This window comes from Rattus norvegicus, chromosome 14, assembly GCF_036323735.1.
Source record: "Rattus norvegicus strain BN/NHsdMcwi chromosome 14, GRCr8, whole genome shotgun sequence".
Taxonomy (NCBI): domain Eukaryota; kingdom Metazoa; phylum Chordata; class Mammalia; order Rodentia; family Muridae; genus Rattus; species Rattus norvegicus.
In genome coordinates, this window is record NC_086032.1 from 5,937,249 (window position 1) to 5,965,009 (window position 27,761).

Here is a 27,761-nt window from a genome sequence, read left to right on the forward strand (position 1 = left end):
TCGCCCTAGGAATAAACAATAGTGTGAAGTCTCTTTTCGACGTCTTAGAATCACCACCCCCAAGGGATCCCGATCGTACGATCTCCCAGGGTTGTTTGGAAGAAAGAGAGAAAAAAAAAATGCACGGAGAGCCAAGCGCTCACGCTCTGGCCAAGTTGGGAGCCTATGAGAAGGAGAGGCTAGGGGAGGGCTGTTCGCTCCTTGTATGCAGCAGAATTAGCTCTCTCCCTCTGGGTCTGCGCTGCCTGCGAAGCTCTGCAGCACGGAGCCAGCGAGGGAGGGAGATCCAGGAATCCGCAGCAGAAACCATGACATCCTGAGACACCCTGTGGTGCCAACCTTCAAACTCTCATCTGTCACTCTAGACCCTGACGGGCTGGCAGAGCGGCAGAATTTCAACCCCAGTACACTTGAATGGGCTTCCAGGCAAAGCAGTCAAGCTAACGAGGAAGGGGGGTGGAAGAGCTCCTCTTGGGCGTTTGTCAAACTTTTACCTCCTGGCTGTGTGCAAAGAGGGGATTCAACTTCAGCTTCAAGCTACCCAGGCTCTGGATCCAGCCACCTCTCAGCAGGTAAATGTTAACATTTGCATCTATTGCCCAACTGCATGTGTTAAACTGACTTCCCTGATCTAAAAAAGACTGCTTGATGATTCTGCTTAAATAATTCAAAGGCGTGTGTTTGTTTTTAAGATCTCATATGGGGGGGGGGAGAAAACTTTACTTTTTGTGGTCATGTCTCTTTTCCTTCTACAAAATGAAATGTCAAGCACTAATAAACCATAGTTTTAGTAATGACCAAATGAGAAGTGTAGATATCAAAATCAGAAAATGCGTGTTTGTCATGTTTAAATTCCCTAGCCTTATCCGTCATGGTCATGGACCTGATAGCAGTGTAGAAACACTTTGGTTTTTTTAGTTAAATCTCTGTACCAGTATATTCATCCTCGGTTATTTCCCAGTTATCCCTTCCCTAACAGTGTTAACAGCTCTTTCTCGCCTCCTACTATTCATCGTTTGTTAAGATGTACCCAAGGGACTATGCCCAATTCCTGAACATGTCTTCTTTGAAAGACAAAATGCAAAAAGGAGAATTTAGAGCTAACAACCACTGTGCTGTCTCTGGGAAGATTCTCCCATCTGGCTCTCCTCAAATGCATGCATTTACTGCGAGCCTTGCTGTCTCGTTCCTTCAGGAACAAGATCACCCTGCAGGAGAAAACTATAACCCCACTTTCAGCTGCCGATCAATACAGTGGAAAAGGTGCCCGGAGAAGTCCTGCAGCACAGTCTCTTCTGCAGTGCCTTTTGTCTGCACAGAGGTTAAACGCGCCACCTTGACATTGCAGACTCCTCTGGGGCAGGCTCGAGTCACACTGAATAGACATGTGACCACAGTGGGGGTGGGGGGGGAGGATTATCCTCTCTTTTCTCCTAGATCTCAGGTTCTTCTGTTTTTAGTTTATAGCTCGGTCAGCTAAGTCTTTGTTTCTGACCGGTTTCCTTTGTTTTTCTTAAAGACCTCCCTTTCTTAGGGAAGATTTGGATCATCTAGTGGAGTCCAGCCAGGTAGAGCAGTCTGTTTCCTCTGCTTGTCAATCACAGGACATGACTTCCCACATCTGGGGAAAGAATGTGTGTGTGGTTGGCAGATCGTGCCCCCACCCCCACTTTTTTCGAAGAGTTTTTGTACAGCCATTGAGCGGTTAGAATACTGGGATGTTTTCCTTGCCCTTCAGTGTCTCTCCAGCAGGCTGTGACGGCACAGACCCACAGTAAAACGACAGATAGTGGCGACCGATGAGGTGGAGCATCTGGAAAACTCCAGAACGTCCCTTTCATTCTCTCTGGACTCATGTTCCTTCTCAGCTGACTTGCAGCCAGACACGGACATAGCCGATTTGGTTAGGTTTAGCATAATCAAAACATATCAGATGACATAAACACCTTGTCAAAAGGTTTGAAGTGTGTCAGATTTTCTTATCATCCTGGAACAATCTTCAGTGGGTGGAAGCAAAAAGCCATAAAGCCAGGATGAGCTCTCACAGGTTTCCCAGGATGCCTTCTGCAGAAGCTCCAGTTGGGGCCGTACCACCACCTCGCCACAGCCTGCTTCTTTGTCGTGAACATCAAAGGATGCACAGAACTCTGGAAGAAAGTGGCTGCTTCAAAGACAGCCAATCTAATTAACATGATGAAACGGGCTCCGGTTCGTACTTACTTAGACTACATAGATGTGGTTTGTATGCACAGTGTCACAAGAGATAGCTCAGGGGCTCTGGACAAACGACTTTGCCTTTTTGTGCCAAAAGAACCCTTTGTCATAATCATGAATCAGAATCGTGAAAACAATAGATACTGAACAGATTGAATGGGAGGACTAACTGGAAAACAGATGAATGCCTAGTATATATTAATGATAGCAAATGTGAAAGTATTAGTCTGGCTTTATTTCACTGCTTAAACTCTGAAAGGGCATGGACTCTAGCCTCCCCCATGTACTTATATGGTCTGCTCTAACAATCTTCAGAAATCAGACTGAAGTCGCCAAGGCAGCATAGAGAGTGGACAAACATGGCTGCCGAGTCTGATACACCTGAGCACCAATCCCATCCCCATCCCCATCCCCATCCCCCATCTCATCTCCATCCCCATCCCCCATCCACCCATTCCCACCTCACCCCCACCCCCATCCCCATCCCCATCCACCCATCCCCATCCCCATCCACCCATCCCCACCCCCTACCCCATCTCCATCCCCATCCCCCATCCCCCATCACCATCCCCCATCCACCCATCCCCACCCCCATCTCCATCCCAATCCCCCATCCCCATTCCCATCTCCATCCCTATCCCCCAACCCCACCCCGTACCCCATTCCCATCCCCCATCCACCCATCCCCACCCCACCCCATTCCCTATCTCCATCCCCAGCCCCCAGCTCCATCCCCAACCCCATCTCCCAACCCTACCCCCCTACCTCATCCCCATCCCCTATCCACAACCCTATCCCCCATCCCCTACCCCCTGACCCCACCCCTGCAAGTTGTGTGAGTTTGGCCAGTCACATCACACCTCAGGGCTCAGCTAACCATCTCTTTGGCAAATGATACCCACAGATGAGGTTGTTATAAGGATCAGATGCGGTATTTATTAAATACAAGTATGGCCCCACTGGACTCACCAAAAAATTTACCAACTACCGTTGGAAATCCCATATCCTAAGCTATCTATTATGAATTTGGGATGAGGCTTCTAGTACCAAAATCAGGAAGGAAGAAGGAATTATTTCCTAAGTTATCTTTTCTTTATTCAAAGAAACGTAAAAGAAACCATCATAGGACCTCAGCACAAGGTGTTTGTTAAGTCTCCCTGCTTTGTCATTTAGCAGCTTCTGCAATGGCCAAGTCTATCAGAAGGGAGTGCCCTAGGCGCCAGCCCTTCCTTCCGGAGGCTCAGAGGAGCCATGCCAGTCTGCAGTGGGCCCTGCTGGAGGGGTCTCTTTGGACCAGGGGAAATGGCCCCAACACTTTCCTTTCAGATCTTTCTTGAAGGCAAGAATAGAGGTTTTGACTTGCTCTGGGGGGTGTTCTCTCTGTTGACAGGCAAACAAAAAGGCTTTTTTTTGATGGTGGTGGTTGTGTTTTTTGTAAACCTCTCCCCTGTGTTCCTAGCATTGAGATGTCAGCTGCTTTTCCTGGCTGCGTGAAGTAGGGGCTGCCTGTTGTCATAGCGATGAAAGGGTATAGAGGGAGTCCCGAGTCATGACCGGCTCTGTGAAACAGCCCTTTGCTGGCCTTAAAATGCTTCTGTGGGGATGAAGTCTCCAGTCCTGGCTTGTTTCTTTCCTATTATGCAACCAACTTGAGTGCAGCGGTAACTAAATGTTTCCTTTAAGGCTTCGGTGACTAGGAGGCATTGAGCAAACAGCTAGAGCAGAAGCAACCTCCCCCGCGGGGAAAGGAGAAATGGCGGTCAGCCCGCTCGCTCTCAGTGGCTGACACAGCGTTATCACACAGCATCTAACCTGCGAGTCAAAAGCCTCAGTTTCCCCTGTTATTGATGAGGATGATAAAACAAATCCCGCTAAGCACCCACGCGGCACCTCATGCTCTTCATGAGGTCAGCGCTGACAGGGATGGCCCTTTTGAACTTGGAGCCTCCCAGAGAGTGAAACAGCCACAGAGGAATCATCGCTCAATTGTGGACCAGTGAATCTGTAAAGAAAGAGGAAAGGGAATAATTATCCATGTAGGAGTTGATTGGGTTTGTTTGTTTATTTTACATTTAAAAAGGAGACAAAGTCTTTTCTTAGTACTACTTAGACGAAAGTGTAAGACACTTTGTCTCCCCTGAAATGTTAACTTTCAAGGCTTCTGTTTCTCTGGAGACTTCTAGGTCAGGCAATTGCTTACGATGCTATTTTTATCTGATGCCTCAAGGCGCTGATGCAGTCACTGCCCCTCACCCAGTGAGATGCCGGGGAGGCAGCAAGGGACAAAACTGGCGCAGGACAGGGTTCCTCAGGCTGAGTGTGGAAAATGGTCATTAATCAAACCATCTCAGGAATGAAAGCTGCCAGTGCAAGCATAAGGTGACCTCGAGGAGGACAGGGCCACCTTCATTTTTCTGGTGCCTTTGGCCAAACCAAAGGTACAAATGAGCGGTGTACGGTAATGCATCCTTAAGAATCCTAACTCCAGGGAGATTTTAAAGATTTTCTGTATTTTATTATCTCGCACTCCCTGGGTTCTGCGGAGAGCCTCCCCTGAGTCTGTCTGATCCACCCTGTAGCTGACTGACAGTGAGCTCCTCTATCCCACCATTATGATTTACCTTTGAAAACCTGCTGACTCTGGGAGAGTAGCCCCAGGCACAAATTCTCATCTGCATTTTAATTACTCACCGCCCTGCCTCTTCCAGTGTTTGCTAAAGCTTATGTAAAACCAGCTAAGTCTGCGACTGAGACTCCAGAACTGGTGTCATTTCAACGCCCGCAGTGATGAAGTCATCCCTTAAGCACAGTGATTAGATCTGCTATATTTCTTTTCTCGCCCATTTTTTTTCAAGGTTGCGGGGAACGAAAGCAGGCAAAACTTGAGGCCACCTCAGATTGGTTTCCTGAACGGTTGGGCTTGTTGCTCAAAATGAAGTAATTCAGACCATGTGCGTTAGGGAGAGAGACTGCAGGAGCACTGACAATGAATCAGTCCGTTTATGCAGCATGGGTTTTGAGGGTAAATTTCACCCTATATCTGAGCGCACGTTGTATATGATGGTAGCTGAGACCTGTGTTGCATTGGGTGACACATGTTTGTCCTCAGAGAGTTTGATGGAGCTTAACCTCTACTCAAGGTTAAAAGTGGCTTCTCCCCGCTCCTCCCTCCCCACCTCTGCCCCCTGAAGGCTAATCAGAGGTTAATTGTGTGTGGCGGGAGTAATCGTGAATGCCTTGTGCACAGACCTTAGATCTGGAAGCACCACAGCCTACAGTGACAGTTTAATGGACAATCAAATCATCGAAGAAAGAACAGAGAAGGAGATGCAGATCTTCAGTTACCCACAATGCAGCACTTCGCCATTAAATATGGGGACTCCCCCTGATTTGGGTTGCAAGGGCAGCTCGACATGCTGGTGGCTTTCTGATGCGATTCAAAGCCTTGATGGCCATGAGCCTTGTCTACCCCAAAAGAAAGGAGATTCAGTGGGGGAAGACAGAGGTGCTGTGGTCTGGGGAAAGTCTAACAATGTCACTCACTCCCAGAACTGCTCTCAGACGGTGATTCAGCAGAAAACTGGAAACAGGAGAGCTTTGTGGGATCCTTCAGAGGATTTTAATGCCGAGCTGTAGACCTCTCCCTGGAGACTCATTAATACTTTAAAAGCCCCAGAGCGCCAGTGTTAACTCCAGATCAGGTAGCGACATGCATTTGGTAGCTGAAACATGACTAAAGGATTTGCTCTGGCATAGGAAAGCCTGTGAGTCTCCTGTGAGACGAGGGGAGCCCGAAGGGTCTGACTACCAAGGGCCTAAATAGCCATTTGTTTACTACCTAACCCAGAAAGGAAATTTTTCATAGCGACAGTAACTACTAAAAATAGCGGCCTACAGGCTTCCTCTGATACAAACAACCTCAGCAGAGGATACCTGTCCTTATTTGGAAGTGTGGATGTACATGTTCCAGGAAATAAACCGGTAATAAGATGGGGAAAAGCAGAGAGAATAGTCAAGGCAAGTGTCTCCCTGCTTTAGGGCCCCTGGTAGGTCTCTCTCAATGGCTGTCCATCGTGGAGACCAGATCCTGAAGCCAGTCTCCACGGTCAGGAAGGGAAGGGGCTCAACTGTCTGGCGACTCAAGGCAAAATGAGGCCAATTAAGGCAGGAGGCCAAACTGTCAGCACCAAGGTTTCCACATAGCACGATGTGGCCCGCAGAAAAGAGGAATCTTTCAGAGGTGAGAGTGACTGCAACGGACAGTGAGGGTCATGCTAAGAAGGCCTGAGTGCTAAGGTAGTCTAGAACTTAAGAAATAAAGTTTAATTTACTTTAAATGTACGTATGTTCTAAATTAATATGATGATTTAATTAATGTTCTTAAAAGTTATGCAAACTAGAAAGAAATTAATAGAAAAGTGTACTCTGCCGAACCCTTACTTGTAAATGTCTACAAAATGTTACAGAGACTGGAATGGAAAAGATTACAAGCACAGAAGAACTCAAAGTGAGCTGACTATTTAATCTGCATGGAGAGTTATGTTCTAGTGTGTGACAAACTTTAGACACCTCGCCCTCTAGGAGACAGACACTTCTAGACAGAGTTAGAGGTCAACCAAAGGCTTCCGTTAGGGGGAATGTCCCGTTCCAGATCCCGGTCTTCAGGCTGGAGGACCCTCCTCTTGTTCCCAACGGCCAAAGCTAGACCTGCTCTCCCAGAGATGAGGGGCGGCTGTCCCAGGTAGAGCCCCTCCCTGTGCCTTGCAGACCTGTGCGTGTGTGTCTCCAGGTCAGTCTGGATTTCCATCTGAAGAATAGAGCATTCCAGCTCTATGGATTGCTTTCCCAAGCATGGAGCTTGAAGGAGCTGCTAAGAAATCTAATTACGACTTCCTTTCATGCTGAAACCCAATTCTCCATCGTTGAAAGGCAATCCTCTTAACACAAGAAGAGGCCAAACAGAGGGGCTGTGTGCTCATCCTTGTTACAATGGCATAACTCTCAGCACTGGTGACTCTGCAGAGAGGTTGCAAGGACCTTGGCTAGGATTGTCATGACCTATTTGCTATCCCTTTGCCCCTGAAGAGGGAAAAAAAAAAATACATATGATACCAGGAATTTAAGGGAATTTTCTAAAGATCTATTAGCTATGACAAAGTAAATTTTGAGCTAGCATCTACTTCCTTCACACAGCTTTTTGTTTGTTTGCTTGTTGTTTGTTTGTTTGTTTGTTTGTTTGTTTGAGTTAAGCAAGATGGCTTTTCCAGAGCTAAAGAGATGCTCAGCCACTACGAGCTGCTCTTCCAAGGGACCCTGAGTTCAGATGCTAACACCAACAGCTACTGGCTCACAACTGACTGTGTGTAACTCCACCTCCTGGGATTCAACACTTTCTCTAACCTCAGCTTGCACTTAGACACACAGACACAGAGAAAGACAAATACATCTGAGTGTTTTTAAAAGATGGCTTTCCCCTTGTTGAACCTGGAAGGCAAAGTTAAGTAAGTCAATAGAATAAGCTACCTAGGCCGCATTCTGTTTGCGACCACACTATATGTTGCCACACTATGTGCTAACACTGTAACAGCACCTCTCCGCTGGCAGATAGTGCGGAAACAGTTGATGTGGTCTGGAGAGCCGTCTCCCTGACTTCTTCAAACCCAGCCTAAGTGAGTGGAGACAAGTTTGTTTACAGAAATATGCATTTTATAAATATTTGGGATAAATATTTATAAATTGGGTAGAATAATGAAATTGTACATTCCATCGGAATCTCTGTCACACACTACAACCTAACCACTGGAACGCGTCCAGATTTGTAACTTTCAATGAGAAGAGTACACAGATTTTTGGTTTGCCTACGAACATCCATCTCACTTCTGGGTTTTAAACAAAAAGCAAATGGAACGCAGGTTGAGAAGTACTGGCTTTTTATAATAGCATAAACTTCCCCCTGAGTAAAGTACCCTAACAGAATGCTACACACACACACACACACACACACACACACACACACACACACACCCGCATGTGTGCACACAGGAACACGCACTCACACACGCGTGTGCAACGTAGCTCTAAAGTCAAAGCAGTGTTTCTGTATTGATCCAACTTGAGCTGTCAAGCTACTGACAGGAATTTTCCGGGAGGTCATCCGATGTTCAGAGGCTGAAAAAAAAAAATCACAAGAATTTACCTTCTTTATGGCAGTGGATGGTGTCACACACCACCATGCTATGCTGTAACACTGGAGCCATTTGTACTTCCGGAGCAAGCCACTCCACCAACCTTTTATTGGCTACCAAAAACGACGTTGAGAGACCTCTCTCTGAATGAATGCAGCACTCCGAGAGCATTCGGAAGAAGGAAAACCCAAGTGTCCGTCTTCCTTCCTTTCTTCCAACCCCAGCTCTACACCACTACATCTGAAGACCTTATACTAGAGTGAGGCATAATCGCTATGCAAAAACTTATAATTTTCTAAAACATGGGGAGAATAAAACACTAGAAACCTGTTTAAAGGAAGGGAAAACGTTTAGACCTCAGTGCCACCAACCACGTTTATTCAGTAGTTTTCTAGACAGATGCAGGAGGGCTTCAATGACGTCTCCTTGTGATGGAAAGTCAAGAGAAGCTGCTGTTCTGTTATCGCTTGATTTTTTTTTTTCTGGGCAAGAATGAATATATTACCCGTGGCCTGAAGTCTAGACGGTGTAGGTTTTGTTGTTCTTCCCACGAGGGACACAGGATGCCAACATATGCTTCTGTTGTATCTGGCTCTGTCATTGTGTTTTTCTCAAGCCCTATGTGTTTGAAGGCTGACTGTAGTGAGGTCTGAGACTGGGTCACATTGAAGAAAAATGTCTAATTTGCCCCACTGCAAAAAAGGGCTCTGGCATCTCACAAGCAAAACAGGGCTCCAAGTGTTAGCATTTTGTCTAAGCTCCGCCCCACAGTTACCTGGCAACAGCCAGGTGTTCCTGACTCACTATAAAAGGGGCTGCTTGCCCCCCCCACCCCGTCAGCGCTCTTGCTCTCTCGCTTTCTTCCTCCCACTCCCCCTTTCTCCCCATTCCCTTCCCCCCTCTCTCTCCATGTGTTCATGCTTGCCTCTTCTCTCTCTCTCTCTCTCTCTCTCTCTCTCTTTCTCTCTCTCCCTCCCTCCCTTTTTCTGCCTCTATTACCCTCTCAACTCCCCTCCCCATGCCCTACCAAGGCACCCTCCTTTCCCACACCTTACCACACATCCACCAAAATATATTCCCTCTCTCTTTATCTTTGTATAAACACAAAACCAGGAATCCATAGTCTAGTTCTTGAAATTGATGGACACATTATTTTGTGTGTACTATAAAGCCAGAATTGTCATAAAAAGAAAGAAAGAAAGAAAGAAAGAAAGAAAGAAAGAAAGAAAGAGGAGGAAGAAAGAAAGAAAGATTCTCCTGTACATTATTAATTAACTAAAATACAATTATATTTACATTCGGCTGACTGTGTTACTCTTGATTAGATAAAATTGTACGTGTCCTAAGACTAAGTGCAGTGTGAAGGACCCTGGAATAAAAGTAAACAGAACAAAACACGACAAAAGGAATGAGCTACACAGCACCTAAAGGGCCCAGGATGTGGCATCCCCTGGAACGTGAGGTCAGGAGATACTCAAACCCAGGACATCTGCATCTTTTGATCAAAGGTTGTTATCAATCAAAAACCCAGAGAGGAAATAATGGTTCCAGGCAAGAAAATCAAATTTGAGAACCCGAGAATATGATTATGATTATGAATATGATTATGAGTTTACCCAAGTGTGGGCTTTTAGGAACAGGGGACTAAAAACTAGGTTTGTAAATAAGAGAGGAGGGAAACTTCTCCGAACCCAGATGAAAATGCTGTGAGAGAGCCGTCAGGGAGGGCCTTCATGACTGAGCGCAGTCACCTGCAGGGAGCTGCAAACTGCAGACCCTGGCCTCATTTTCCTTTAGCTATAACTTTCGGGGCTCCCTGTTGGCTGAACCCAACAGGAACTGGATAAGGAAACCTGTTGAACCCAATCCTGTGGGCCCCACACAGCTGAAGATGGGGGTTTGGGGGAAATCTCTTTCCAGAGTGGAAGGAAACTGTGAACAGTCACAACCCACTGTGTGTTAGCCTTCCTTGGGGAGAGTCCTCCTATGGCTTTCTCTCAAAAGGCAAAAATAAAACTACGGCCTCTACCCTTTACCCAAGAATTCCTAACTAGTTCCAGAGGCAACACTCTTTAGAACTAGTTGCAACTGGGAGTGGTGAGCTAAGCTGCACCACTGGGTAAGCAACTGCTGTCTTCCTAAAGGTGTTGTCCTTCACCAGGCAACATGAGACACTCCTACCATGTGCTGAGTCCTGGAGGGACTACTTGGAGTGCTTTCATTTCCCGCTCACACAGGAGCCAAGACCTCCTCAAAGCACACCACTATTCCCCAAAGGCGCCTGAGACCATGAGAATCAGGCTACTTGGAACTGTGTCTGGGTATTATTTGCTGTTTTTCTTAATCCTGAAAGAGAACTCCCCCAGTGAATAAGTCCTGGTCCATTCACACAGTTGAAAGCACTTGAAATGCCTCTTGACTAGAAGCGGACAACTGACTTCCTTAATGAAAGGGACAATTTCCACTGGGGCCGGCAGCTTGATTTTGTACTCATGGAGTTAAACTACTAAGAGAAATTCAAAGAGCAGTCAGAGGAGAAAGGCAGAACCGGGCATGTAGGGGGGAAAGAGATCTAAAGGTAGGAATCAGATATCTGATCACAGCAGGAGCCGGCCTGCAGATGGGAGCTGCCCTGCTTTAAGCAACATGAGCACATCGCTGTATTATTAAGCCCCTACTGTATCGTTCTTAGTGTCGGGTGCAATGGGCCTCCAGAGGCGCCACACTGAGTTGTGCGGGATTCATGGAACCAGAGTTTGCGTACCGTATGGAGCCTTCTTTGTTAAAATAAAGGAAACACTATCAGGCTCTGAACTCCCTGTGGCTCACACGCAGATGAGGACTCTGAAACTTGAGTCTCTTGGTTTGTGATACGTCTGTCACTCAAGCATCTAGTTAATGATAGATGGATATAGATAGATATGTTGATAGATCAATAGATGATAGAGACATAGGTAGATAGATACATAGATAGATGGATAGATAGATGATTTGTAGAGACATAGACACTAGATGATAGATAGATAGATAGATAGATAGATAGATAGATAGATAGATAGATAGATAGACATGAAGACATAGACAGATAGATGATTGATAGAGAGATGGATGATAGATAGATAGATAGATAGATAGATAGATAGATAGATAGATAGATAGATAGATAGACAGACATGAAGACATAGACAGATAGATGATTGATAGATGGATGATAGATAGATAGATAGATAGATAGACATGAAGACATAGACAGATGATTGATAGAGAGATGGATGATAGATAGATAGAGAGAGAGAGAGAGAGAGATAATTTCAGATATTTACATCTAAAAGGATATGCAAAAATACTGTTGAGCAGTAAATAACATAAAAATGAAGACCCCCTGCATGCACAGAGAAAGGAGAATAGGACCAGTGCTGTAACCAAATCGACAAAGAATAAATACGACCAGAATGACTTCCCTAATTGCACTATGAGGTGGAGTAAGACAGAGGCATGCTAAAGGCCAATTCCTGAGGGGAAAAACACTGAGAACTGCTTTGCAGGTCCGCACCTCCACCTCGCTGGAGGGCAGGAATGAGACAGAGGGAGATTAGCATGTGGTGTGATAAGAGGAGGAGTTCTGAGGGGGATGGCAAAGAGGTTTGCCAAAGTGCTCATTGCAGCCTTACCCTGAAAAGCCTGTGGGATCCTCCAAACATAGTTAAGGTAATCCCTCAATAACACGGCCCAGAGTGAGAGAAGGGAGCCGTGAGGATGCCCATGCAAAGCGCCTGTTGGGGGAGATATGATTTCCATGACCAGAATGGGTACACTGGCAAAACAGCATAGGAGCAAAGTGAAATGTTGGCACAGTTCTCCTCGGTGGGCAGCGCTGAGGAATGGAGGTGAGGTCACAGGTAGAGTACCTGAGGGGCACACAGGGAGAGCTCTGGCCTGCAGAAGTAGCTACTGTTAAAAGTGTGAAATGAAGGCACTTTTTCAATGAAATTGCACTTTAGGAAGCACTAAGAGACTCAATTTCTATTTCAGTCATCTATTGCAGATTACCACAGCGACCCAAACAGTAGCCCTTGTAACGTCTCTAGAGTTTATGGATCAGGAATCTGATCTGATGAGAGTGTCATTCCCGTGTCAGCGAGCTTTACCAAGGACACATGAAAACCCGAGATCATCAGGAGTGGCTTCACGTCCTCTGACGTATGGCTCGGGGCTCCAGAAACAAATGTTCCAAGAGATAAAGATTTAAATTCCGAGACCTGGATGCAGATGTTTGGAACATGGCTGCCAACATGGTCGCGTCATCAAGCAAGTCGCCAACTTGCTGACAGCCCAGGTTTGAGGACAGAAATAAGACTGCATTTGATAAGAAGAGCAGCAGACTTTACCGCCTCCTCACCATAGTGTCCTTATGTAGAGAAACGTGACACGTCCAGACGGCTAAACAGCATCTCTTGGGATACAGCGGGTACCTGTGCAGCTTTGACATCCTAGTAGGAAATCTCTTTCTGCTGCTGAATGCCTCATCTGAATATGGTGCATATTGAGTAGCCAGTGGGAGAATTCTAGACGGTTCAGACTCTCAATGCTGGGTTTCCCTAGAAAAGCCTTACCCATAGCATGAGTCTAGCTGCCACCCTTAAAAGTTTCAGCTTAAGTCCTCTGTCTGGGAAGAGGCATCCTCTTCTGTACCAGAGAAAAAGGCTCCCTACCTCCCTCCAACTTCAGCCTCCCTGGGTTTACGTCGATAAACACTGGTGTGTAGGAAAGGCCATGAGAATACGCAGTGTCAAAAGGATTTTAAATCTGTGCACTATTCATGGCCAGAGTTACTAAACTGTTTTCTGCCTTGGAGTGTTTCAAGAAACAGACAACTTCTCACTTCCTGTCACAGATGTGGGGAGTCCCAGATGGCTAGATGTTCCCATTCGGATCTCATGGGAAAGTCTAATTCTTTCCCTGTTTTGTAGATGAAGAAATGTCTTGAGCAAGGTCTTTGGGCTGTTGGAAGGCAGTTCCTGCCTGCAGTTCAGATCTCTCTGCCCAATGCTCTTTCCAATGTCCTGCTTTGAGGAGGCTGGTAGACCTGGAGGAGAACTCCCATCGTCTTTACCCCCACAGCACAAAATAGAGTCATCGAGTGTAATTCCACACGCAAAATTGTGTTTCTCTCTTCATCTCTCATCTAGAGTTTCATCTGGGTCTAAAAACAAAGTCTGCATCTGTAGAAACAGCACACCAAGTCTAAATGTCTCAAAGGATTTTTACACTTATCCCAGAATAAATGGTATTCATCAGACAGAGCAAGGACATAGTGGGTTTTCATCCTCAAAGTACACTGCAAGCATCAGAAAATTAAGCCTCCTGAGTCTTCAGGCTGGCAGTTGTTTTCAAAGCATCTCGTGTTTCCTAGTATGGCCGCCTGCTTCTTTATACAAATCAGCACATTCAAATCAGAACCTACAGACCATGAAATTGTTCCCCTCAGTGTGAGATAAACACAGTGCCCTTGGCGAGTCAGCATGCCCTTACCTTAAGGGCAAGAAACACACAAGAACCCTCTCCCATTTTTTAATAAAAGACAAGCAAGTATTTACCAATGGCTTACTGGTCGTGTGTCATCTTCCATAGTTTTTATATCATATTAAAAATTACTTTTTGAAATAAAGAAAAAGGATACTGCCTTTTCCGATGATTCTTTACAATTAGCGCTCACTGAGAGAATCAAGGATTTTTGAACTATCATCAGTCATCAGACATCTTCTGTGACCCCTCTAAATTTAGTATTTACTCTAAATTTATCTTATTTTTGCTCTTGATTCCATAAATGAAACATTGTCATTTAAATGTAATACATTTTTGCATGTATTACAATGTTTCTACGCCTTCCTCTTGGGGGTCCCCCTTCCCCTGGGAAAATATTTACTTTTGATACAATAGTCAAAACATACTTCAGAGAAAAGATCGTCTGGGGGTTATGAAGTGTATGGGGTTACCATTGTCTCCCTAATAAAACACTACAGTTGGAGAAGAGCTGGAGGTCTCCATTTTCTCACTGTACAGGGAAACATAAAGGGTCAGTTTTTATGGGGATAAAATGAGGTAAGAACGGAAATAAATTTGCCCTTTCAGGTGCATGAGACTACTAGAATGATAGTCACTTCTAGAGCGGACAATGTCCAACTAGCACTTGTGAAATTATCTGTGAATCTTCCTGAAGGAAACCTCCACAGTCACTGACGCTGTCTTCTTCCTTTGCAGGTCTAGCCAGCATGAAGGCCGTGCTTCTCCTCCTGTATGCCTTGGGGATCGCTGCTGCAGTCCCGGTACAGGTCCTCTCTTCTGTGTTATGTCTCTCCCTCTCTGTCTGGGTTTTGGAGATGCTGAATTAGGAGGCTCCAAAAAGACCCAGTCCCAAACACACACACACACACACACACACACACACACACACACACACACACACACAGTTCTTTTAGGATGGCTTTGGATTCTTTTCCATTTCAAACTTGATTGCCCAAGAAGTAAATGTATAAGATAAAAAAAATCAAGATAATACACTTTAAAAATATTTTTCCAATTAGGTAAAATAAATGTGCAGCAGAAAATGCCGACTGTCATCTTATTAGACAGGGTGCACCCCAAGCAAACAGCCAGGGAGAAACAAATTAACTTACGGATCTGTGGGAAAATAAAAAATTTAACATGTGTCACACAGCCATTCTCCTCCAGCATTTTCTCCAAGATCAAATGCATGCTATCTGATTTCTCAGACTGAGACTCTCTCCTGATCATCTATAACAATAAAAACAGGGATCGGCGTACTAGGACAGTACAAATGCTGTGGTGGTAATCATAGAATGGCTGCTACTTCATCCCTGGGCTGTCCTAGAAAGTGCGCTCCCAGTAGTATGACTAGAGCATCCTGTAGTTCATGGTCAGGCACACTGGCCCCACCACGGTCAACAAGCAGGAAACCTGCTGCACCTAAGTCATTCCCGTGGGGACCGTGTCTCAGTCTGAGCACCGTAGGAAGGTTTCCTTTTAAAGTACATCCTTGTGACCGTTTCTGATGTCCCACAGATGGCCTGTGTCATCTTTCATTTGTCTGTTTTTCTTTACCCAATGGAAGAGCCAACCTCCTCTAAATAGGAATTTCTTGTGTAAAATTTTGTCCTTGGGTTTTTTTTGTTTGTTTGTTTTGTTTTGTTTTGTTTTTTTCCCCCGGAGCTGAGGACCGAACCCAGGGCCTTGCACTTGCTAGGCAAGCGCTCTACCACTGAGCTAAATCCCCAACCCCTGTCCTTGGGTTTTAGAAGAACGGGAGCTGGTTTCTGACAGCTGTATCAGCAAAAACAAGCCCCATCCCACCCTGATCAAGCAGTTCAACGATAGAAAGAATTTATGACAGACGCTAAGAAGCCACGCTTAACTCGTGTGGAGTAGTCCCGTTGAATTTACAAACAGAACTCTGAAGTCAGAAATATGGGACACACTAACATAGAGCAGAGTTTACCACAGAATCGTCGGTTTTTCTCCCGAAAATATGTTTTCCCTTTGGAGCGGTCATGGATTCGTCTTTGTAAACAGGCACCAAGAGTCTTTGAACCAAATGTTTGGTGACACGCCCACACGTAGACACAAGCCAGATGTTTCCTTTCCGGGACAATTTATTATAAGCAGACCCAGCCAGAGGCTGAGAAGCGAAGTGACTTCACAAGCCTGGCCAGTTTAAACTCTCTGTAGGGTTTTCCAAGCCTGCTTGAATCCTTCAGCAACTCAGTTTCTGCCTGGCAGAATTCCAAGCAGACTTCTCCAGAGGCCGTGAGTAATATAGACGTGACCATGATAATGAAATAGATTTCAATCGCCGGAAACTTCTGAAAGAAATGAGCTGCCTGCCGTACTAGTGTGCACTTCTTGGGGCTAGGAGGAACATGGAGGTTCATTCAATAACAAGCCTAACCTCTCCGCTACCTCCACTGTCTCCCAGGACACTCTGAGGATGAGAGGACTTACCAAAACACCCTTCGGCCTTCTTTCAAAACGTTTTCGGTGTTATTCCTCTTAGCTGAGAAGCAGGAGGGATGCAAAAGGGCAGCCAAATCCTCACAGATCCTGCACCCACTGGCTCTCTTCCTAGACCTCAGATCGCTGCCTGGGACACTGACAGCGCATGCGTGCTACCATCGCGGACCACTACTATCGGGGAGTCATTCTAACTCCCTGAGCTTTACAAAATAGTTTACATGCTCACTCTGTGTGTTTCTGCACACCTCGCCAGTGCTGATACAAATCAGCCACTTGTGGAGCCCCAAAAGAGACTAACAAGCAGTCAAGGCTTGAAGGGAGATTTCCCTCCAGGTCTAAATCCTCGGCTTCCCCGGCTTCACTGCCCAGCTCTTCCCTGATGGGAATCTTGAGGGAAGCCATTGTTCTTCGAAGCCAGACTTCACCGCTGCTGTTCCCTAACAGGCTCCGCGCCCCGTCCCACACAATCTTTAAGTTAGTTCTAAATTAAATCGCTTTTTAGTCAAAGATTTCCTGGAGCATGTTGAAACCAGCGGGGCTCAGAAAAATAAGTAAGCAATTTAGCAAAACTCGTACAATCTTTTCTGCTAATTATCCATGAGAACTTAAAAGCAGTCAAGGGGCTGGACAGCACTATTTTGCTTTTCTTCAACTGTGTGTTAAATAACATTCTTCAAGATTATAAAATATAACTGTTTTGGTCAACGTTTGAAAATTCCAAAACTCGGAGAGATGGCTTAGTGGTTAAGAGCACTGACTGCTCTTCCAGGGGTCCTGAGTTCAAATCCCAGCAACCACATGGTGGCTCACAACCATCTGTAACGGGATCCAATGCCCTCTTCTGGTGTGTCCGAAGACAGCTACAGTGTACTTATATATAATAAATAAATCTTAAAAAAAAAAAAGAAAGAAAATTCCAAAACTCAAGGATGATCGTTTATTGAAATATTTTTCAACCAGTCTTTATATATATATAGCCTTTCATAAATTTGACTATATATATATATATATATAAACAGTATGTTTCAGGCATTTGCTTGTAGACTAGAAAATTCTAAAGAATACCATTCGTTAGTGTTATCAGTAAAAATCCCAGTACTGGTAATAATGACAAGAACAACACAGTTTTTTTTTCCAGTAGGTACCTATATATTAGTAACATAAAGTCTTCACTTTTTCAGACAACGTTTCTCTCTGATCATTCCAACCCAACTTCCGCAACACTGCCGACACTGGAAGATGCTACAGTCCCCACTGTCCCAGCTGAAGCTGCAGCAGACATAGAAAAGCACCCCAACGATAAGGTAAAAATAATCATTACATTAATGTCATCATGCTTTTCATTTTCCCTGAGAGTTCAGTATCAAGGCATGCTTACAAGTTTAACAGTTTCATTTCTCAGTTTAATCTTGTAAGTACAATAATCATACAAACTATCTGCAAACACTAGAAGTTATGGTGACTAAGAGTGTACCCCCTGCAGTGAAGGGCTACACACCCATTTCATTTTACAAAATTCAGATGCAGGCTAAACCTGTGCCCTAGAGTGGAAAGAACAACACGACTATGTTCACAAGCTAACTCTGAAGAGACAGAAGGAGGAATGTTTAACGCTAGCTTCGTAGTGGTAAATGAGAATACCATGTCATATGTTTCAAAACACAAACTTTTGTTCATTTAAGGCTGAAAAACCTTCAGCACTGAACTCAGAAGAGGAAGCCCATGAACAGTCGACAGAGCAGGACAAAACCTACAGCTTCGAGGTGGACCTGAAGGATGAGGAGGATGGGGATGGGGATTTAAGTGTAGATCCGACGGAAAGAACGCTAGATCTACAGGAAGGGACAAGCGAACCGCAGCAGAAAAGGCTCCCGGAGAACGCCGGTTTCCCTGCTACTGTGTCCACTCCCTTTGTGGATTCTGACCAACCTGCAAATATCACAAAGGGAGAGGAGAGTCAGGAGCAACCTGTAAGTGACTCGCACCAGCAACAGGACGAGAGCGGCAAGCAGACCCAAGACTCGATGACTGAAGAAAGCCACAAACAAGATCCGGGTATTCCCAATGAAGAAAAGGAAGAAGAGGAAGATCCAGAAGACGTTGGTGCACCCAGTGATAACCAAGAGGAAGAAAAAGAACCACCCGAGGAGCAGCCTACCAGCAAGTGGGAAGGAAACGGAGACCAATCTGAAGACATCTTACAAGAGTCCAGTCAGCCAACTCAGATAAGCAAGACAAAGAATGATTTCGAGCAAGGAAGCCAAGGGCAAGAGGGTGACTCTAATGCAGAAGGGGAGGACAAGGCAGCAGGCAGCAAGGAACACCTTCCGCATACGGAGTGGCAGGGCCAAGAAGGGAGAGCTGGCCTTGACGCTATTGGCAACCGGAAGGACACAGATGAAGAAAAGGCTGTTTCCACGGAACCTACCGATGCTGCCGTCGTGCCTAGGAACCACGGAGCCAGTGATAACGGGGGCGGGGATGACTCTAAGCATGGTGCAAGCGATGACTACTTCATCCCCAGCCAGGAATTCCTAGAGGCTGAAAGAATGCATTCCCTCTCCTATTACCTCAAATACGGAGAGGAGACGCCGGACGAGAGCGAGAACCGAAGTGAGGCTGGAGACAACCAAGGGGTGAGCTTATTTACGCTGACGCTTGTCCAATCAGTTAAGCGAGAATAGTCGCAGCTGCTCCGCACATTCCCCTGCCCTGTTGTGGGCCTTTGTAGCAGTGCATTACTAAAATACAGGGCAGGCTGGGCATCCCTCATCTGACCTGACTGTCACCAAAGGAGTTGCGATTGCTTTTTTTTTTTTTTTTTTTTTGAATTTGGAAACTGCATATAGATGGCGAGACATCTGGCAAATTGAATCCATGTTTAAGCACAAAATTTATTCTTTTTACACACTCTGTGCGTGTAGATAACTTAAGTGTAATTTTGTACACTATTTTCTTATGTGACTCTTTGAACTGTGACCTGTCGCACGAGGTCACGTGTCAAGTCTCTACTTTTGTGACCCTGTCAGCATGCACTCAAACAGTAGTTGGATTTTGGAGAATTACTTATTTCAAGCACTCAGATTACGGATTCTCGCCTTGAAATATACATATATATTTATATTTATATATTCTGCCTGTCTCCATCATTAGACTGAAAACATGTTTTATTTGGCCTCCCATTAGAAGCTGACCTTAAATCTGAGTGACAGTTAGAAATGTAAACATTACATAGGGAAGGAAAAGAACCTAACAACAATACCCTTATTGAATTCATAAGATAGCAAACAAAAACCTTTCAAGGATTATTATGTTTGGGAGAATGGGAGCTGGCACACTTATTTTGTCTGGTTCTTGCTGGAGAAGTAATAATTCCCCAACACATTCAGTTTTTGAACAGGTCAGGCAGATATCTGTGGTTGAGGGTGCTCAGAAATGTAGATGATAGAATTTAAAATCCCTGGAGCTACCTGGTGGTGACACACACCTTTGATCCCAACACTCCACACGGGGAGGCAGGTAGATCTCTGAGTTCAAGGCCAGTGTGGGATACAGAGTGAGTTTCAGGACTCAGATAAATGCTGAGTCTGAAATAAATGAGTGAAACAAGCACATGAATAACTCCGTCCCTGGAGCTGGCTGGAAATGTTGACAGACCTGAAGAATGAGGCTGGCATCATGCTGATCCTGCAGAGCCACTGTGTCTGTCAGAACACCCCCAACAGAACCAGAGAGCCAGCAGTATTTGTAAAATTAAAGTACTGTTCTATTACACAAACACATGCCCATGAGAAAGTTTACCAGCACCTCCACCTAGGTGACTGATGGACCCCCATTCTCAGGACAGAATCCCAAGTAATTTTACAGGAACAGTGCTTTCCCAACTCTGAAGGGAAGGTCCTACCTCACATGGGGTGACTCTTGCTCTCCAAGGGTTGCTGTCTTGCTCCGCAGTTGCAGGGGTTTCCCAACTCAGATCTGAGCATGCACGGTTCTACAGAGCTATGCAAAACCCCGTGGAGGTATGCCCAACCCTGTGAAGGTAGGCCGCTCTGAAGAGGTATGCACGGCTCTTCGGAGGTATGAACAGTGCACAGTAATACAGAAGCACATTACTGTTCTCTTGGTAGCCCTGAAAGTCTGCTCTTGTTCTTTTCAAAGGCCAAGAAAGCTGAGAGCTCACCAAATGCTGAACCGTCCGATGAGGGCAACTCAAGGGGGCACAGTGCTGGTGAGTGGATGCTGTGTGAGCTGCAGCTGGTCCAGGAGGGATGGCATCTACCATTTGGTCAGCAGCCCTTCCATTATGACCCAGAAATCCACCTCCCCAAGGAAATAGTTCATAAAGTGTTGGTATTTCTAATGTGTGTGCTTGATAAACTGTGGGTCAGCGTGCTTACAAACAGAAAGACCTGTTGAGATTGTACACAAAGCTATCTGTACTACACATACACACACACACACACACACACACACACAGAGAGAGAGAGAGAGAGAGAGAGAGAGAGAGAGAGAGAGAGAGACTCCACCCTGCTTTCAATTCTGAGAAGGATTGATTTCTGCTGCTTATTCTCAAACCTATCTTTCCCCCAACCACAAACATCTTTAATTTCAAAAAAATTAAAGTCTCCTGGCTTAGCCTCAGACCTCTCTGCACCTCGTTTTCTACACCTGAGATTCCAAGGGTCTTAGGCAAGCCAAGAAAAGCTAGGGTCCTCTTCCAGCTCCAATCCAGTCTGTTGTAAGAAGATATCTAAACTCTTGTGCACAAGTCTGATGCCAGAGAGTCCGTCTGCAGATTAGCACATCAACTAAAGTGGTTCCCAGCATCTTCCCGCTCTCACGTTTTCAGGGATCTGACTTCCTGTCTCATTAGCTAAAATGAAGTTGACCATCTGACTGACTTCCTATTTAATACACAATTCCCTTTCCAATTTTTCCCGTTAGATTCTTGCATGAACTTCCAGTGTAAAAGGGGACACACTTGCAAAACGGATCAACACGGAAAACCCCACTGTGTTTGCCAAGATCCAGAGACGTGTCCCCCTGCAAAAATCCTCGACCAAGTAAGTATTCTAAAGAATAGTCCCCAAGATACACCAAAACTCTTGAGTTTCTTGAGTGGAAATAGTTTGCAATTAAATCTATTTTATGAGTAGGGGCACAGGTTATTAATGTTTGAAGAAATATTGAGTGGGAACAGACACCTCGGAAATCAAAGTATTTGAACTGTGCCATGAAAAATTAATAGTGGGGTTGAGGAGATGGCCTAGTCTTCTAGGTAGGTCTAAGGATGGGAGTTGGGAATCTCCAGTACCCACATAACTGCTAGGTGGCAGTGGTAACCCTGGGACACTCAGAATGCAGAGATGGGGCTCCCTGGAGCCACATGGCTGAGAAGACTATGGATGAGCTCTGGGTTCAACTGAGAGAGTCTGCCTCAGCAAATAAGGTTTGAGGAGAGATCAAAGAGAACAGCCAGCATCAGCCTAAGCCCTGCCCATCTTCAGCTAAGGCTCTCCCAACACCAACCTAAGACACACACACACACACACACACACACACACACACACACACACACACTGCCATGCATGTATGTGCATCTCCCGCGGGTTCATACAGAAACACAGAGTCTAGCGTGTGTATTACACCCGTAGCACATAAAATATTTTTATGTCGATTTCAAAAGATGGTGCCAGCATTTGAGGAGGAGAAATTTTGAATTCCTTCTATCCTTGGGACACTCACAACTACAGTTCTATGGAGACAGATCTATCTGGAGCTAAGTTACCACCACTGGCTTGAGTTGCTAATTGGGTGGACTCTACCAGAGCTCGCCTTTGGCATAGTACAGTACCAGGTGTTCTTCGAGTTCCAGGGAAGTGTTCTCCAGTGAGTATCTTGTTCCTTCACTGCTCCTTGCTTTCCTTGCCTAGGCTTGTGGCACTGACAACCAGACCTACGCCAGCTCCTGTCACCTGTTTGCTACCAAGTGCATGCTGGAAGGGACCAAAAAGGGACACCAGCTGCAGTTGGATTACTTTGGAGCTTGCAAATGTAAGACACTGACTACCACTGTCAAACATCATTTGTGGGTGGATTTGGGGTGATTTTTGTGCCTCTCTGAATTCTACATATACTGATCAAAAAAAAAGTTTATATAGTTATGAGAGAAGTCTGAAACTAAGACCGAGTCAGGAGTTCCCAGGTCCTGATCTTAGGAGACTCTGATTCCATGAGACCACAATGGAAACATAGTTTTGTTTTACTATTTGTTTCCTCAAGACACCGAGACAATTCCAATCCTCCCCACCCCACTCAGGTCAGAGGCACCATTGTAATAAGCAGGTATAGACATGAAAGATGGGGGTTTTCTGAATACTTCCTCCCAATTTAACCTCTTGGTTGAGAACTGTATTACAGTAAGTTCTTCCAGAAGTTGTTTAACACCATCTTCCAAGATTTTCTCAGTTGCGTCTGGCTCCCCTTGGCTCTTCCACAGCTCACTCATGTTTCTGCTTCTCCTCAGTTTCTACACACACAAGATTAAGTCCACTGGGCCCCCTCAATGTTAAGTGTGAGCCTCTGACTTGCTCTGTCCACTAATGTGGACAGATTCATCTATGTACATTCTAAGCAAAAGCCCATGGAGGCTGGTATGTTACTCTGCGGTCTCTCAGCTTGTCACCACACACTCTAAAGCCTTGAGTTGAGGTAGTAGCCACATTGTTGAGGCCCAGGATAAGCGTGATGAAATGAGCCCTCTTGATGGCTGGTACAGACTTGGGTGGTCTGGGAACAGGCATGGGACTCTTTAAATGTGGAGATGTAGCATGATTTGCTACAAGACCTGAGCCCAACGTTATCTTCTGAGGCTCATCAACCTCCATTTCTAAATTCCTGGTCCTTGATCTTACAGCAGTGGCCCTCAGTCCTTTACTGCATGTCAAGATTATTTAGAGATCTCTTAAAACATCCGGATATGCAGGCACAAAAAATACCCAACAACTGGAGGCAGGCAAGGAGCTTCCTGTGACGTGTTATTTGAAGTATGGTCACGACTTTTCTGCTTACCACAGCTATTCCTGCTTGTACGGACTTCGAAGTGGCTCAGTTTCCGCTGCGGATGAGAGACTGGCTCAAAAACATCCTCATGCAGCTTTACGAACCAAACCCCAAACATGGCGGCTACCTAAATGAAAAGCAAAGAAGCAAAGTAAGCCACCTGCGCATGTGCAATCTGCTGCCGGAAGTGTCTCTCCTCAGGACCTGAGTGGGGAAGGGTGTGGTAGGAGTGTCGCACAGCAGAGAAGCCTTCTCTGCTTTTCTGCATCTGGTTAGCCAGCACGCATTAACATTGTGCAGTGGTCACCTTTCAGGTCACTACCTTCATGATATGGCCAAAGTGCCCGCATTCCACTCAAGGGCAGTGTCCTGGAAAGTGTCCCTTTAGTTGTATCTACAGAAGGCGGCGATAGGGAAAAGTTAACAAATTCAGCATTTACGTGGTCAGTTTTCCATGACTGGAATAAATACTGGTAATAACACAACTTAAAGAAAGGTTCCGGGGGTTGGGGATTTAGCTCAGTGGTAGAGCGCTTGCCTAGCAAGCGAAAGGCCCTGGGTTCAGTCCCCAGCTCCGAAAAAAAAGAAAGAAAGGTTCCTTGGCTCACTCCTTTGGGAGTTCTAGTCTGTGACTGAGACTGGCCGTGTTGCTTTGGGCCTTTGATATGGCGTTATCTTGTGGCCAGGAACATGTATTCACTTCATGGTGGACCAGAGAGCAAACGAAAAAGAGGTGCTGGGCTTCCCATGTCCCCGTCAAGGGCGTGCTCCCATATGACCAGGAAACATCCAACTAGGCCCTATCTCTGAATGGTTCTACCTCCTCCATGGTAATGCCGTGTGCTGGGGACTAAGCCTTTGGGGTTTTAGTCATGGGCCATTGGGGGACATTGTTTTCTCAGTCCCAACATGTTTAAATCTAGCATTTCTGCCCTCATAAGCCAGATACAAATTCTGCTATAAAGAGAATTAATTGCTCATTGTGTTAGCAACAGGTTAAGGGTTAAAAGTGTAGTAATTGACTCCAGAAGTTTCGAGGGAAGATTCATTCATCAGGTAGTTATTGAATACATCCTAGATGCCAGAAGTGACCTAAGTAATGGAGATACAGCAATGGACACATAAAATTTCCACCTTAAGACATTTACATTCAAAGTGAAAGGACAGATTACCATAAGAAAATAAGTTCCTCTGTGTACAGTGTCCAGCAACAAACTGAAATTTTATTCTGCTGAGTTATTCTAAAACAAAAATAAAGGCAGGCTGGCTGTATCAATTAAAATCCATTTCATCTGAACCAGACTTCATGCCCTGGGAAGGTTTTCCACTGTCTGTTACCCTTCAAGTAAGATTGACAGGTGACAGTCCTATGACAGTCACCTGGCGTCTGACAACCTTCTCGCATCTTAATCTCAGGTCAAGAAAATTTACCTGGATGAAAAGAGACTCTTGGCTGGAGACCACCCCATTGAACTTCTCTTAAGGGACTTCAAGAAAAACTACCACATGTATGTGTATCCTGTGCACTGGCAGTTTAACGAATTGGATCAGCATCCTGCGGACAGGTAAAACCCCGTACATTTTCTGGTGTGATGATATCTATGTGAAACGGAACTTGAGACCCAGTTGGGAACGTTTCCAGCTTCAATTTCAAATACTAAATATAAACCACCATGTTAGGAATCTAATTAAAAAATCACCTAGAAAATAATTGAACATGGCGACAGCACAGCTCCCGAATTACCATACTGAGTTTCCTTATTAAATCTCTGGAGAGATGCCTTCAGTTTTCATTCTTGAACTAAATCCCCAATATAATCATCTATCGGCCCAACTTGGGTCAAGCGCCACTTCTGGGACAACCCAGGCTGGCCAGGAAGTCAGAGACAGCTCACACAAGCACAACTTCCGGGTGCGCAATCAGAGACTGGGATTGGAGGATTCTCAGTGAAGAGGCAAGCCTCGGGCGCCACAACCTGTTCTCCCCTGTAGCTTTTCGTTTGGCATACACAGTGACCTTGTAGAAGGAAATGATCTCGGTGACCGAGACTTAAGTCCTCATGCACAAGCCAGGCAGTTAGCTGACTGTCATTGTCCTCTTACAGGATCTTGACACATTCTGAACTTGCGCCTCTGCGAGCTTCCCTGGTGCCCATGGAGCACTGCATAACGCGCTTCTTTGAGGAGTGTGACCCCAACAAGGACAAGCATATCACCTTGAAGGAATGGGGCCACTGCTTTGGAATTAAAGAAGGTAAGTTCATTATCAAAGAAAAGTGTCTTCTCAGATAAACGTTCAGCTAAACAGTGGCCTAACATGTAAGATGTGTGTGTGTGTGTGTGTGTGTGTGTGTGTGTGTGTGTGTGTGTGTATTCATATATGGGGGTGCATATGTGTATACATGCACATGGAGGTAGGAGATAACCTCCGTTGTCTTTCCTCCAGTGCTGTCTATCTTTTCTGTTTTTTTGTTTGTTTGTTTGTTTGTTTTCATTTTTTTTTTTTTTTGGTTCTTTTTTTCGGAGCTGGGGACCGAACCCAGGGCCTTGCGCTTCCTAGGTAAGCGCTCTACCACTGAGCTAAATCCCCAGCCCCTTGTTTTCATTTTTTAAGGCAAAGTCTCTCGTTGGCCTGGAATAGCTGGCCAGTAAGTCCTAGAGATTCACTACTTTCTTCCCAGTGCTGATATTACAAGCAGGCACCACCACATCGGCTTTTTTTATGTGGGTTCTGGAAACCAAACTCAGATCTCCAGGTTTGCAGAGCAGGCACCTTACCCAGTGAACTAGGTCAAGCAGCCACCTCAAGGTCATGTCTCACTCACTGCCTTGGTGCATAGCAAGAATGAGTATCCATGGGGAAGCCAGCAGTTAAGCCTAAGAAAGCCACTCAAAACCAGAGATCTGTGCTGAATCTCAGAAGGAAAGACTGTACATCTTCGTTAGCCTAAGTCTAGGACAAACATCTCAAAGTCATAGGAGGATAAAATAGCAAGCTTCTCACAGGGGGACGTTACCACCAATACCTTGGAATTCAGAACCCACCAACTCAACACAGACTCTCACATCACAGGCACTACCTAGGGGTTATTCTCGAGTGGCCGATCGCTGCATCTTCAGAAACAGGTGAAGGCGAAGATGGGTTTTTATTGCCCTTACAATAGCAAATTTAAATTTATTTACACATTGTTGGACTGTGTTGTATCTCAATCTGCGTCCTTTCCTTTTCTTAGGAGTTTACATTCATGAGTAACTTTTAGTAATCAGTTATGAGATATGCCCCAACTGTGTGCATTGAAACTGTTCATAGAATGCAAGTCAATAGTGAACATGGGAGAGAAAAAGACAGAGACAGACAGACAGACTACAGACAAGCAGACAGACAGAGACAGAAAGAGAAACTGTTGGACACAGAAGATGGTTCCTTCAGTACACTATTTGTCCTGTGAGCATGAAGACCTGGTTAGATCCCCAGCACCCTTGTAAGAACACCAGGCCATGTTGGCAAGGATTTGTCATCACGGTGCTGACCAGAGAGCACGTCTGGTCTCCTTACAAAGTTCCAGATGGGGAGAGGCCACATCCAAGATGGGTTAAGGGACTGGAGAAACAGCTCATTGGTTAAGAGCACTTGCCGTTCTGGAAGAGGACCCAGGTTCAATTCCCAGCACTCAGTAGAGCCTCCCAACTGCCTGCAGCTGCAGTTCTTAGGGACCTGATGGTTCTGACCTCCAAGGGCCTCTTTCATGCACATGATACACACATCTACACTCAGCAACACACAGACACATACTTGTGAAAAAGTAAATAAAATAGTATTTGCTCTGTGTGTCTGTGTGTCTATGTGTCTGTGTGTAGAGGCCTTTAATCCCAGAACTCAGGAAGCAGGGATAGGTAGATCTCTCTGTGTTCCGGACATAGTGAGTTCCAGGTCAGCCAGAGCTGCATTGAAAAACCTTGCCTCAAAATAACAATAACAGTAACTAGGAAAATACTGAGTGACAGCGCTGAGGTTGCCCTCTGGCTTCCATGCACACCTACCCATTTGTACACCACTCTCCCACCTCAGTGCACACACAGACATGCTTTATGGATGTGTTTAAAAACATGTATGGATGAATATACATTCAAGCAGTAAGAAAAGCAAGACCATCGAACGTCAGAATTTCCCTTGAAGAGGTTATCTGTGTGACCCTCACCCTAAAAGTGAGACCTGATAATGTCAGAACTGAGTTGTTTAGAGCTCAGCTGCTGTGAGATCCTGCT

General features: G+C 45.4%; 1 protein-coding gene across 1 annotated transcript in view; it reads left to right on the top strand.

Moving 5' to 3' along the window:
- Positions 1-235: 235 nt before the first annotated feature.
- Positions 236-27,761, top strand: part of Sparcl1 (SPARC like 1) — a 31,049-nt gene continuing 3,523 nt past the window's right edge. Inside the window, exons 1-10 of the mRNA NM_012946.2 lie at positions 236-572; positions 14,661-14,725; positions 17,612-17,734; positions 18,113-19,066; positions 20,592-20,661; positions 21,378-21,496; positions 22,367-22,487; positions 23,510-23,646; positions 24,912-25,060; positions 25,601-25,749. Coding sequence (NP_037078.2) covers positions 14,672-14,725; positions 17,612-17,734; positions 18,113-19,066; positions 20,592-20,661; positions 21,378-21,496; positions 22,367-22,487; positions 23,510-23,646; positions 24,912-25,060; positions 25,601-25,749 — 1,876 coding nt within the window. The 5' untranslated portion in view covers positions 236-572; positions 14,661-14,671. The remainder of the gene's footprint in view (positions 573-14,660; positions 14,726-17,611; positions 17,735-18,112; positions 19,067-20,591; positions 20,662-21,377; positions 21,497-22,366; positions 22,488-23,509; positions 23,647-24,911; positions 25,061-25,600; positions 25,750-27,761) is intronic.